The sequence below is a fragment of the Oryx dammah genome, unplaced genomic scaffold (genome assembly GCF_014754425.2).
Source record: "Oryx dammah isolate SB20612 unplaced genomic scaffold, SCBI_Odam_1.1 HiC_scaffold_26, whole genome shotgun sequence".
Taxonomy (NCBI): domain Eukaryota; kingdom Metazoa; phylum Chordata; class Mammalia; order Artiodactyla; family Bovidae; genus Oryx; species Oryx dammah.
Window position 1 is genome coordinate 65,587,405 of NW_024070210.1, and position 14,999 is coordinate 65,602,403.

Consider the following 14,999-nt stretch of genomic DNA (forward strand, 5'->3'; position numbering starts at 1 on the left):
CAATATACAAAAATTAATTGTATTTCAATATACTTGCAGTGTGTAATCCAAAAATGAAATAAAGAAAACAATTCCATTTACAGTAGCATCCAAAAAAATAAATACAATATTTAGGAATAAATTTAACAAAACAAGTGCTAGTCTTTTATGCCAAAAACTAAAGAACTGTTGGAAGAAATTAAACAATATCTAAGTAAGTAGAAAGATACCATATTCACAGATTGAAAGACTTAAGATGGCAACACTTGCAAATTTGATAAACAGATTCAACACAATTCCTACAAAAATCCCAGCTGTGTGCTCACTTTGGCAGCACATATACTAAAATTGGAACGATACAGAAAAGATTAGTATGGCTCTGCGCAAGGATGACACGCAAATTCGTGAAGCGTTCCATAATTTTTTTTTATAAAGGGAATAATAAAGTGAATGAAACAAACAAAAAAATCCCAGCTTTTTCTTTTCACTGCTGTGAAAACTGATAAACCAATACTAAAATTCCTATGGGAATGCAGAGGGCCTCAGATAGTCAAAACAATTTTGAAAAAGAACAAAGTTGGATAACTTAACACTTCACAAGTTAAAAACCGACTATACAGCTACAGTAATCAAAACTGTATGATATTGGCCTAACAATAAACAATGATCAGTAGAACAGAAGAGATTCAACAAATAAACCCATACATCCACAGACAACTGATTTTCAACAATGGGGCCAAGACTGGGGAAAGAACAGTCTTTTCAACAAGTGATACTGAACAACTACACCAAATGATAAAGCTGAATTCATATCTCACACCATAAAAAAAAAATCTGAAAATGGATCAATGAGGGGCAGAGGGGTAAATTAGGAGGTTGGGATTGATATATACACAATACTACATGTAAAACAGATAACCAACAAAGACCTACTGTAGACCACAGGGAATTCTACTCAATACACTATGATAGTCTATATGGGAGAAGATTCTTAAAAAAAAAAAAGATATATGTATAATTGAATTGCTCTGCTGTATACCTGAAACTAACACAACACTGTAAATCAACTATACTCCAATGTAAAATTTAAAAAAATCAATGATCTAAATATAAGAACTAAAACTATAAAACTTATAAGAAAACATAGGGGTAAAAGTTCACGACTGGATTTGGCAATAAATTCTTAGCTATGATACCAAAAGCTTGAGCAAACAAAGAAAACATTTATTGTACCCACAAATTTTAAAATTTTGTGCATTAAGCAATACTTGAGAGTGAAAAAATACAACCTACAAAATGGGAAAAGATACTTGCAAATTATGTATCTGATAAGGGCCTGCTGCTGCTGCTGCTGCTGCTAAGTAGCTTCAGTCATGTCCGACTCTGTGCAACCCCCACAGACAGCAGCCCACCAGGCTCCTCTATCCCTGGGATTCTCCAGGCAAGAATACTGGAGTGGGTTGCCATTTCTTTCTCCAACACATGCATGCATGCTAAGTCGCTTCAGTCGTGTCCAACTCTGTGCAACCCTATGGACAGCAGCCCACTAGGCTCCTCTGTCCACGGGATTCTCTAGGCAAGAAAACTGGAGGGGGTTGCCATTTCCTTCTACGATAAGGGCCTAGTAACCAGAATACATAAAGAACTCTTAAAACTTAACAAAAAGACAAATAACCCAATTTAGAAAATAGGCAAAAGCATTTGAACAAAAATTTCTCCAGCAAGGATTTGAAAAGATTTTAAACATTATTAGTCAATAGGAAAATGCTAATCAAAACCACAATGAGATACTTCACAGCCACCAGGATAGTTATTATGGAAAAATAACAAGTGTTGGCAAGGATATGGAGAAACTGGAACTCTCATACATTGCTTGGGGGAATGTAAAATGATGCAGCTGCTCTGGAAACAGTTACCAAACTGTTTTCTCAAAAAGTTAAACATAAAATTACCATATGACTCAGCAATTCCACTCCTAGGTACCTATCCAAAAGAACTGAAAATAGATACTTAAATATTTGTACATGAATGTTCATAGTAGTATTATTCATAACAGCAAAAAGATGTCAAAACAGATTAATAGGTAAACAAAATGTGACGTATACACTTAATGGAATATTATTCAGCCATAAAAAGGAATGAAGTACTGACACATGATACACGAATGAACTTCAAAAATATGTTAAGTGAAAGAACTCAGGCACAGAAGACTATATATTTATGATTCCATTTATATATAATGCCCAGAATTAGGCAAATCTATAAAGACACTAAGTAAGTTAGTGGTTTCCTAAGGAAGGCTAGGAGGCAATAGAGAGAACTGAATATCAGTAAGTACAGGGTTTTTTCCTGGGGTGATGAAAATGTTCTGAAATTAACTGTGGCAATGGCTATACAACTTTCAGTTCAGTTCAGTTCAGTTGCTCAGTCATGTCTGACTCTTTGTGACCCCATGAACCACAGGACACCAGGCATCACCAACTCCTGGAGTCCACCCAAACTCAGGTCCATTGAGTTGGTGATGCCATCTAACCATCTCATCCTGTCATCCCCTTCTCCTCCTGCCCTCAATCTTTCCCAGCATCAGGGTCTTTTCAAATGAGTCAGCTCTTCGCATCAGGTGGCCAAAATATTGGAGTTTCAGCTTCAACATCAGTTCTTCCAATGAACATTCAGAACTGATTTCCTTTAGGATGGACTGGTTGGATCTCCTTGCAGTCCAAGGGACTCTCAAGAGTCTTCTCCAACACCACAGATCAAAAGCATCAATTCTTCGGCACTCAGCTTTCTTTATCAATATATTAAAAAAAAAAAAAATCACTGAATCACTTTCAACCACTTTCAATGGGTGGATTCTATGATGTGTAAAAATATATCTGAATAAAGTTATTTTTAAAAGTTAATATCTGAGGTGCTGGAAAACTGGACAGTTACATGCAAAAGAAAAAAATTAGAACATTTTCTTAAAAAAAAACTCAAAATGGATTAAAGACATAAATGTAAGACCAGAAACCATAAAACTCCTAGAGGAAAACATAAGCAGAATACTCTTTGAGATAAATTATAGCAATATTTATTTGGCTCTGTCTCCTAAAGCAAAGGAAATGAGAGCAAAAATAAACAAGTGGGACCTAATTAAACTTAAAAGCTTTTAAAGAGTAAAGGAAACCATTGACAAAACAAAAAGACAACCTACTGAATGGGAGAAAATATTTGTAAATGATAAAACTTATAAGGGGTTAATATAAAAAATATATAAACAGCTCATACAACTCACTATCAAAAAAACAAAACCTGATTAAAAAATGGGCAGAAGACCTGGATAGACATTTTTCCAAAGAGGAAATGCAGATGACCTATAGGCACATGAAAAGATGCTCAATATTATTAATCATTATGGAAATGCAAATCAAAACCACAATGAGGTATTACTACCTCACAGAATGGCTATCATCAAAGAGAACACAAAGAACAAATGGAGGAAAATTAACTGGCGCAGCCAGTGTAGAAAACAGTATAGAGGTTTCTCAAAAAACTAAAAACAGAATCACCATATGACCCAGCAATTCCACTCCTGGGTATATATTTAACAAAAACAACAAAAAACTAATTCAACAAGATACACACACTCCCATGTTCATAGCAGCATTATTTACAATTACCAAGATATGCAATGAATGGATAAAGATGTGGTGTGTATACACATACACACACACACACACACACACACACACACAACAGAACACTATTCAGCCATAAAAAAGAATGAAACTTTGCCATCTGCAACAACATGGATGAATTTGCAGGGGATTATGCTAAGAAAGGGGATTCCCATGTGTCACTAGTGGTAAAGAACCTGCCTGCCAATGAAGGAGACCTAAGAGATGCAGGTTCAATCCCAGGGTGGGGAAGATCCTTTGGAGGAGGAAATGGCACTCCAGTATTCTTGCCTAGAGAATCCCATGGACAGAGGAGCCTGGAGGGCTGCAGTCCATTGAGTCACAAAGAGTCAGACACGACTGACAACACAGCACATGCTAAGTGAAGTAAGTCAGACACAGAAGAACAAATACTGTATGATATCACTTGTATGTGAAATCTAAAAAATACAACAAACTAATGAATATAACAACAGAAACAAAGAAACAGATCCACAGACACAGAGAACAAACTAGTGGTTACCAGGGGGGAGAGGAAAGTGGGGAGGGGCACTATAGGGGTAGGGAATTAAGAGGTACAAACTACTGTGTATAAAATAAGCTACAAGGATATATTGTACAGCATGGAATATAGCCAATATTTTACAATAACTAACAATATAAATTGGGAAGAGTATAACAAGGCTGTACACTGTCACCCTGCTTATTTAACTTCTATACACAGTACATCATATGAAATGCTGGATGAATCACAAGCTGGAATCAAGATTGCAAGGAGAAATATCAGCAACCTTTGATATGCAGATACCACTCTAATGGCAGAAAGTGAAGAGGAACTCAAGAGCCTCTTGATGAGGGAGAAAAGAAGAGATTGAAAACGCTGGCTTAAAATGCAACATTCAAAAAACTAAGATCATGGCATTCAGTCCCATCACTTCATGCCAAACAGGAGGGAAAAAGTGGAAGCAATGACAGATTTATTTTCTTGGGCTCCAAAATCACTGCAGATGGTGACTGCAGCCATGAAATTAAAAGATGCTTGCTCCTGGGAAGGAAAGCTATAACAAAGCTAGGCAGCATATTAAAAAGCAGATACATCACTTTGCTGACAAAGGTCTGTATAGTCAAAGCTATGATTTTTCCAGTATTCATGTACAGATGTAAGAGTTGGACCATAAGGAAGACTGAGTGCTAAAGAATAAATGCTTTTGAACTGTGGTGCTGAAGGAGACTCTTGAGAGTCCCTGGGACTGCAAGGAGATCAAAGCAGTCAACCCTAAAGGAAATGAACCCTGAATATTCATAGGAAGGACTGATGCTAAAGCTAAAGCTCTAATACTATGTCTATTTAACATGAATAGCCGACTCACTGGAAAAGACCCTGATGCTGGGAAAAACTGAAGGCAGAAGGGGAAGAGGGTGGCAGAAGATGAGATGGTTAGATAGCATCACTGATTCAATAGACATGAATTTGAGCAAACTCTGGGAGATAGTGGAGGACACAGCAGCCTGGTGTACTGCAGTCCATGGGGTCACAAAGACTCAGACACAACTTGGCAACCCTGAACAACAATAAACAATATAAATGGAATATAACCTTTAAAAATTGTGAATCACTATACATGTTACTTATATAATATTGTATATCAACTATACCTTGATTTAAAGTGTTTATATTTATATTATGTTCTTACATGTATCATCTGACTCTGAACTTACAAACAATCCCTCAAGGGGAGGCTGAGGCAGGAGGAGGGTCAGATCACCTGGCTAGTGAGGTGAACTTGAGCCTAGACTTTCTGACAGAAAATATCAGTGCTCTTTACACAACCAAGTTACCTTTATGTAGTAAGCTTGAATAAGTAAGTAAATAAATAATAAAAAAGGGAAAGCTCTAGAATAGGGGAAGAACCTAACAACCAAAACCAACACATTCCCCAGCAGTCCAGTGGTTAGGACTGAGCCTCCACTGTGGTGGGCATGGTTTGGATCCCTGGTCAGGGAATTAAGATTCCGCATGCGACTTCACTTTTACTCATTGGAGAAGGAAATGGCAACCCACTCCAGTACTCTTGCCTGGAGAATCCCAGGGATGGGGGAGCCTGGTTGGCTTCCATCTATGGGATCACACAGAGTCGGACACGACTGAAGCGACTTAGCAGCAGCAGCAGTAGCATGCTATGCAAAGCAGTCAAAACAAAGACAAAGAACTCCAAACAAACAAAACCACCCCCTAAACAAACAAATAAACACCACCAAAAAGGATGCCTCATTACTGGTGCTGCCACTACATCTCACATTAGGATGCTAGTGATGTTTACACAAAAGTTTCTGAGTTTCCATGTACTGCCCTGCAGCTAAACAAATGAGCTACAAACCCCTAAATTTCTGAGAATGGCTCTGAACTTCTGTCTTAATTCTCCTCACTGCAAACATTCTTTAATTGCCTCATTCATATAAGGTGAAAAACATAAAAACCAACCTCGAGATAAGCCACCCACTACTCTAGAGCTACTTGGTGATTTTACCATAGGGCCCTACTGGCCTTGGTTGAGAACCTTTTGCTATGCTCTCCACAGTTCAGAAATACAAATTTTCGAAGTCATTCTTAACCATCTGGCAACTCTGGTACTGTTTCTTAAGTCCTGTTTGTTCTAATATAGGTAACTGTGGAAGCATCCACACTCAAAACAAATGTCTATGACTTGCTGCTGACTGAAAGCCAAACATTCTTGTCTCAGATAACTCACCAGACTTAACATGGTCTCCAGAAGGGACAACCAGGCTCCCAGATGAAATGGGACTACTTGCTGCCAAAGAAAACGCTTCTATGTTTCTTTCACATGACCAGGTAGGGACAGAATAATCCTAGTTCTGAGGACTATTTCCTGAGATGAAAGCCAAGTTTATTTTCACCTTGAAATGCTTTTAGGAGATAAGGAAAGACTTTTGTCATTTACACATGTAATCCTAAACACTGAAACACCTTTGTATACCAAAAAGCAATTTAACATTAGAGTTTGAAAAAAAAAACAAAAACCATGCTAGAAGGATAGTCAGATTTCTAACTCATAAACAATGAGAATTTCAAGTCATTTTTTTGGGATGGGGGTGCTGTGCTGCATGGCTTGCTTCCACAACCAGGTATTGAACCTGTGCCCTTAGTAGTGAAAGGGTGCAGTCCTAACCCCTGAACTACGGGGCAATTTCCAAAATTTTAAGTCTTAAACCCTAGGAAGACAGGGCTCCAAATGTGAACTTTGGAAAATTACTCTAATGTATCATTAAGGAACTACTACTTTACCTTTTTTTCAACACCTCCCTCTTCTCTATGCGGTTGAACAGTTCTTGTTCTCTCTCCTTTTCTGTCATCTGTTCCAGACGGGCCCTGTCTTCCTCATCTCCCATGAGGTCTTCTCCGTAGCCATCATGGAATTCCTCATCTTCTGAGGAAGAGTCTGAATCTGAACTGGAGGAGGAGCTGTTGCTGTCAGAATCTGACACTTCACCTGCAGCACAGGCCCAAACACAAGATTAGGTGGTGCTGCAGAAGACACGTGTTGATAATCATTCCTCCTCAGCTCTCCTAGGTGAAGTGGAACACATTCATCTCACTTCCCTGGTGAAAATTCTTGGTCTGCCTTTGGCAAACGCAAACACAGGTTACAGAGATTCTAATGCAGGGACTCCTCGTGGGTTTCCTGTGGATTTCAAGGACCTCAAACACAGGTTACAGAGATTCTAATGCAGGGACTCCTCGTGGGTTTCCTGTGGATTTCAAGGACCTAACTAATGCTTTGGAATTGCATGTATTTTTCTTGCTTCATTCAGATTCTAAACAGATACTGAAAAGATCAGAGAGCCTTGCAATAAAGGCAGAAACCATACTGTAAATCAGGTACCTTTCCCCCTGATTTCTGATTCTGCAGCTTCTACCACGTAAGAGTTCACTCCCAGGTCTGACTTGACTCACCTTCCTCAGGAGCTGAGCTCTCCGCTGAACTGTCTTTGTCCGAACTGCCTGAGGAAGCAGTTTTATTCGCTTGTTTCTTCATGGTTCCTTTCTTCTCTATTTTTCTGGCTTTTCCTTTCTTCTTATTTTTATTGCTCCCAAAAGTCCACTACAAGGAAAAAAGAAAAAGGAAAATTGAAACAGGAATTTTATTGAGAAAAGTTGTAAGATTCGAGAGTTAAGAATTTCGGATATTCACTGAAATAATTTCAAGAGTCTCTATTGCTTTGAATCCAAAACAAATACACTTTTATAGGAAGAAAGATAATGATTTTTGAAATTTTACTTAAAACTTCGTAACTTTTGGTTTATAATTTCTTAAAGACAGTAGATAATTTATACAATAAATAAAAATTAATAACTTTTTATCAAAAGAAAAGCAATTATGTCATCTTAATGGCAAGTCAACTGAGTTAACTAAAACTCGGTATAGAAAACAGCTTCTAACGTTTCCTGTGGCAGAGAGGTCAGTAATTGCTAGAGGTTGGTATGTTTGGGTTTCAGTACACAGTGCATAGTTTAGTTCTGGAGTGGGTCCCAGGAAGGCAGGGGGAATAAAGCATGTTAGCAAGAGAGAACTTCAGAACACACAGCGAGAAAAGGATGAAGGCCACTGTTTGGCATGGACAGTAGCACTGGTACCAACTCCAAGAAGGCAGAAAGCATATAATAGATCATTGAAAAATATACATGTGTGTGTATCTTTTTAAAAAAATTTAAAAAAGTATTACATTACAACACAGTGCTTAAATTGGATCATAAATAGGAGATCCCATACATCTAAATACAAGGAACCTGCGATTTGTATTATCAAAGTAACAGGCTGGTGATACACAATCACTCCAAGGCCAAAAAAATCACCTTCATCAAGCACTTTAATTATAAGGCCGAAAGACCATAAAATCATTATTAAAATTCACAGAGACTATTTAGTTACATTAAACCATACCTCCTTTGATACTGTAACATCAGTTTAGGAGAATGATTTTAGGTGAAAAGTACTTTACTTGGAGAAACTTCATTTTATGTACTCTGAAAATAATATTTATAACCATCATGGACCTACCGTATAGCAGAGAACTATATTCAACATCTTATAATAATCTATACTGGAAAAGAATCTAAAAAAGAATTTATATAGATATAGATATATCTGAATCACCTTGTTGTACACCTTAAAGTAATACGACACTGTAAATCAACTATACTTCAATAAAAAATTTTAAAAACTCAGTAAAGCAAACTCAGACAATACTAAATAAACCAATGAACAACCATGGAGGGGGAGGATAAAAAATAACATTCATCTTTCCAACATCATAGATTGAATTATAAATCTGGCATTGACATAAAATTTCTATATCTAATATTTTTTAAAAGCACCAAGTCTTTGTTCCTTCTATAATATGATCATTATAGAACCTATCTAACAATAGCCAAGATCAGAAGGAAATTTATTTTGGAGTTTTTTAGGGGGTGTGGGTGGCAGGATAGTTCTGATGAGGTTTCCATCTTAGAAATGCTCCAGATGAGCTATTTTTAAGAACCACAGTCTGTTAATTTACCTTGATAAAATACTGTGAAAGAGTGCTACTTTATCTTCTAATTTTTCATTTTAATTTACTCAGTTATTTTAACTGCTACTTTATTTTTGTACTCAGGAGCCAGGAAGAAGGGATAAGTGAAAACAAAACAGCTACATGTTCTAGATGATACCGTAAGTGAATAAATGACATATTAAGTAATACACCATTTATATATTAAGTGATATACAGTTAAGGCAACTCTATAAGTGAGTTTACTTCTCAAACTTTTAATATTTCAACACTTAGTTACCATTTCCAATGCTTTTAATGGCTATGTTTCAACCATTTCAAATTTTAATCATTCCAGGATGATATTTTCTAGGTCATTTTGAAAGAATCCCAAGAGGCCAAAGTGATCAGTTTCTTAGTTAACTGAGCTAAAATATATTAACTTCCTACGCTGATAATAGAGATATTACACTTGTTTCAAGAAATATCCCAACTATGCACATGATAGTCAATAAATATTGATCATGAAAATGAGCATAACCCATCTCTTCTAAGCAGGGTGTCTTTTCAGACTGTACAGAAATCCCTTCTTTGTATAAAGAGGTCCCTTTATACTTCTACCTGAAGGTAATACGGAAAGGCTCAGAACATAAAGGCTGAGCTTACCGAGGTCACGTGCATCAGGATGGGCTAGGGTCTACTTCTGCCCACAGATTAGGATTACTCATCTGCAACAGAGTCAAATTCTGAAATCCTGGGTGAGGGCAAGTGGGGAGTGTGTAAGAGCAAAAAGGGCTTAAATGCAAGGCCATACAGGTGAACTCAATTCAGGAGGTGCTAGAAAGCTATGTGTGGAGAAGGCAATGGCACCCCACTCCAGTACTCTTGCCTGGAAAATCCCATGAACGGAGGAGCCTGGTAGGCTGCAGTCCATGGGGTCGCTAAGAATCGGACATGACTGAGCGACTTCACTTTGACTTTTCACTTTCATGCACTGGAGAAGGAAATGGCAACCCACTCCAGTGTTCTTGCCTAGAGAATCCCAGGGATGGGGGAGCCTGGCGGGCTGCCGTCTATGGGGTCGCACAGAGTTGGACACGACTGAAGCGACTTAGCAGCAGCAGCAGGTAACTTTAGTTTAAAAAATAAAACTTCTTATGAATACATCTTTAATAATAATATGTGTTCATTATATGAAGCTTTGGGGAAAAATAGTATTTTTAAAGCTAAGAAAAAAAATCTGTATTTCTACCACCCAAAGGTAAATAATCACTTAAAATATGGGGCCCAGTCTCATTATTCCTATTTAATATAGAGAAAGAGACTCAAATTGGTTCTGATTGGTCTCCCCAAAAAATTTTTTTCCCTGGAGAACAGGTCATATTTGTAATATTTTACATTTATTCCTATAATCCAGAGGTTTCTGAGTGTTTTCTTGGTCTAAATACATCTAAAGTACATATTTTAAATATCTGCCCAGTACCTCTCCTCTCAAGATCATAGAACCTAATAAACCATAAAGGAGATGGTCAAGAATTGTGGCAGGCAAAATCAATGTAGAAATAATCTTAACCCAGCCATTAGCTCTGTCGAAGACAATGGCAACCCACTCCAGTACTCTTGCCTGGGAAATCCCATGGATGGAGGAGTCTGGTAGGCTGCAGTCCATGGGGTGGTGAAGAGTTGGACACGACTGAGCGACTTCACTTTCATGCACTGGAGAAGGAAATGGCAACCAACTCCCAGTGTTCTTGCCTGGAGAATCCCAGGGACGGGGGAGCCTGGTGGGCTGCCGTCATGGGGTCGCACAGAGTTGGACATGACCGAAGCAACTTAACAGCAGCAACAGCAGCCATTAGCCCAGAGATTGACTCATTCTGTTGACTCTAAGAAGGAAAACTAATTCTTTCATTGCCAGACGGTGGTAGTAAAGGGAGTCTAAAGAGTACAGGATAGGATTAAAGAGATACTCTTGGGCTCTCCCCATCCAGGAGAGAGCAGAAGAAATGACCTAGCTTTTCTTAATTTGGTTTGGGAACTATGGCTGTAATGAATGGCAAGCTCTGTGGTGACCTTAAAAGTGCTCTAAAATGCACCACAAAGAAGACAAGAATGAGAAAGCGAGTGCCTGCCAATTTGCATCCGAGTACAGAACCAGTCTTCCCTGGTGGCTCAGATGGTAAAGCGTCTGCCTGCAATGCGGGAGACCGGGGTTTGATCCCTGGGTTGGGAAGATCTCCTGGAGAAGGAAAGGGCAACCCACTCCAGCAAGCTTGCCTGGAGAATCCCACGGATGGAGTAGCCTGGTAGGCTACAGTCCATAGGGTCGCAGAGAGTCAGACACGACTGAGCAACTTCACTTTCACAGAGCCAAAGAATCCCCTGAGGATAGCTGCTTAAAAACAATCTGGAAAAGGGAAAGGATCAGTGGATCAGTCAGGACTCATACACACTGACATCCTGCTTTCCCCCGCACTCAAATGCAAGCAGGCCCACACAAAACACCAGGGAAGCATTATGTACATATGCAGTGATGGAAACCTAAAACAGCGACTAGAAGGAAGATGTTTTCTTAAGTAATAAATTAAAAGAAATTAGCACTTTGACTCTCACTCCTGTAACAGATACTCTAATGGATGGCAATTATCTAATAATACAAAGAGGGTTAGGAACTACTACATCACCCTGTGCCAGACTGAGTGTGTAGGGTGTATTATAGGCAGGTCCCTACTCTGGGAAGCAGCTGACCTTCCTGGCACTCAGCTGAAAGACAGGAAGGAACATGGGGTGGGGCGTGGCTGCTTAGGACTTGGGTGGCACTGACATGCTGCATACTCTGAGTATCCTGGAGAGAGAAAAGCAATTTCTTCAGCATTTCAGAGAGGTTATCTCTAATGGGCAAGGAAGATCATATTCTAGGTCTCAGGACCCAGAGTAGAAACCACTGCAGTGCAGTTATTCCTGAAATGAATTTAGAGTGAAATGACATACTTTGAGGTAAGCAGGGTTTAAGAAGAATAGCTGGGCTAGTGATAAACTACAGGAATAGAGGTTCAAAAAATTGGAATAAGGCCCAAGCCCTCAACTTGAGACTGTTTTCTTATCTGTAAAGAAGGAATAATACTTGACCACATATCAGGGTAGTGTGAGACTCAAACGAGACTGAATGAAAGATGTTTAGAGCACATCAGAAACCACGAAGCTCTATATAAATGGAGGGCACTATTTTATGATGGGAAAAGGAAACCAGATACTCTGTGAGCCTCTGTTCTCTAATCTGTAATAAGGGAATCCAAATGATCTCTATGACCCCTTGGAGTAGGATACTATATGAACTGAGTATTATACTAAATGGAAGCATTTGTCAAAAGGGTTCAGTAGTCATTATTCTACATCTAAACAGTGGCTGATAGAGAGCTGTGTGGACAGGGCATGGTTCCTGATTTAGGTGGTTTTCTTTCTCCCCTTGAAGATAGAAAAGGATCAGCCAAGCTGAAGAGTAAATGCAAATGTCAGCCTAAAGGACATGAGGAATAGCTAAGTTTTCTTTTTCCTTAAAAGAAATTAATTGCTTTGTAATTAATCACAGTACAAAGAACACTACTATACCTTATAATCAAGCAATCATGCATATTTAACTGGAAAACACACTCAATCACAAAAATCACAATCACAAGAATCCCTACACTCAATCACAAAAACTTACAATGTGGTTGTCGAGATAAAAAGTGAAACAGAAAAGATACAAAAAAACAAAGTAAAATATAATCAGTACTTCACTGCACTGTGTGGTAAGAAGTGTCAGAATTTGCTGTACACAGTTTAAGCAAGTGGTCCATGAAAATCACTTTATTTTTCTTATGATGAGATTTTTTTGGTCTCTAGAAAATGAGGTGCTACAGTATGGTAATCTACATAGCCAAGAATCAAGAAGTATGTTAAAAAAAAAAAAAAAAAGCTTATGAGCAATTCAAACAGCTACTCCTGTTAAATTCAAGCAGAATATTCACACAAACTCTATGGGGCCCTGGCTTCCTGACCTCAGAGCAGATCAGATACAGGAAGCCGGAAGCAGAGCCATCACTAGGAGGTGAGACAATGGCCACTGCTTACCTACAATAGTGGGGGGGGGGGGGGGGAAAGGCACCCCAACCAGCACTGGTATTCTGGAAGTCATTATTTCACAGGACAAGAACTGCCATTCATAATCATGACTAAATCAGCTTAAAAAACTATATTTGACAAAACTTATCCGAAAGTTTCAAATATAATAGATATAAACTTTCAAGAATTTAGTTTTAGTATTGGGATAATTCATCTCCATGGAACATCTTTTTCTACAAGTATTGTGTGTATGAAAACCTTACTAAATGAATATACACATTGAAAAACATTAGTTTGGCGGTGAAGGCCTTTATCGGAAGTACGTGCTGATTATTATCTGCATGGTAAGGCAGTAACAAAACTTTGCTCTTGGGATCTCCGCCAACTTCGTGGAAAAGTTATTACTAAATGAATTTTAAGTAAAAGTAGCATCCTTTTCAAAATGTCCTATTAAAAATATTGGCGCCAGCAAGCAATAAATAAAGTAGTGGAATAGGAGTGCAACTAGATCAACCAGGAGCACCCAAAAGATTAATGGGATAAAAGGGAAAGAGAAGCAGCTTCAGAAAGAAAGAAAGTAGAAAACAATGGAATGAGGGAAAGCAAGAAGAGACCAGAGTTTTGAAGAGGTGGTAAGCTGGAGCATGAAGTTCGTCCAGGAGGGCTGACACAAGTTGTAGGGAAGAAAAATCTGGTGTGACAAGCAGTGAACAACAGGGCTGGGCCAGATGCTTTTATTTCTCAAAAGTGTAGAAAACAGGGCTATACATGAAGTTTTTTAAAATAATCATTCTCAGTCAGGCTGAGGGTATTAGAACATAAGTCTGATGTCCCCTTACTTTGTCTAATATAGTTATATTCTGCTTTGAACAACAACAAAAAAGGTTTTCTTGGTATCTAACATGATTTTTACTGGTACCAAGTGAAAATCTAGGCTTTCTTCTTATGGCTTACCTAGATGCAGCTATCTGTTTCCACGAGACCCACCATGTTTCTCTGAACTACCCAGTTTAGAACTCTCTTCCTCCTAGTAGACTTTTGTTTCAGCCACTTTTTTGTTTTTAAACTTCATCTCATGAATAAGCACTAATTCTCTTCCTTCTAAGCTTGTTATTTTTCTTCCCCGCCACTCCTGTCTGCACCCTTGGTGGTGCTTCTCTTATCAAGTGCGCTCAGGGACAAGAAGTGTCGGTACCAAAATGCCACAACACATTATCAACTCCCACTGCGGTGTGTTTCCCCATGTCCCAGGCACGGCCAATGAAAGGTTACAGGAAGAGTTCCACTTCTTATTTTCTCATGTGCCCAAGGTATGATTGAGAATAATTCACTCACCAAAAATAATACCGAAGCATATTTTCTTCCATTAAAGTTAGGTATTCCCTCCCCCCGACAGAGACTATAAATGAAATCTCTACTATTCCCTCCTGAAATGAATGTTTTCTTTTTTTTTTTTGACTATACCACACAGCTTGTGGGATCTTAGTTCCCTGACTAGCGATCAAACCCATGCCCCAGGGAGCAGAACCACCGAGTCCTAACTCTGGACCACCAGGGCAGTCCCCATAATTGAACTCAACTTAATATCCTCTGTACCCACTTTTTCTGGATAGGAAACTTTCATAACTTCTTTGCATCTCCCTCCTCACCCCTACCAGTTAGCTAGGTATCTTCTTATTCTAAAGTCAGTGCGTGTCTCTCCTTAAGACA

At 38.6% G+C, this 14,999-nt stretch overlaps 1 protein-coding gene and 1 non-coding gene across 2 annotated transcripts in view; one reads left to right on the plus strand and one right to left on the minus strand.

Moving 5' to 3' along the window:
* The window catches only part of RTF1 (RTF1 homolog, Paf1/RNA polymerase II complex component), a 44,164-nt gene that overhangs the window by 14,926 nt on the left and 14,239 nt on the right, over positions 1–14,999 (minus strand). The window contains exons 3-4 of the mRNA XM_040226877.1: positions 7,612–7,759; positions 6,943–7,147 (exon numbers count right to left, since the gene is read on the minus strand). Coding sequence (XP_040082811.1) covers positions 6,943–7,147; positions 7,612–7,759 — 353 coding nt within the window. The remainder of the gene's footprint in view (positions 1–6,942; positions 7,148–7,611; positions 7,760–14,999) is intronic.
* On the plus strand, positions 298–403 carry LOC120853824. Its single transcript, XR_005718876.1, has one exon. It is a non-coding gene; the product is annotated as a U6 spliceosomal RNA (small nuclear RNA).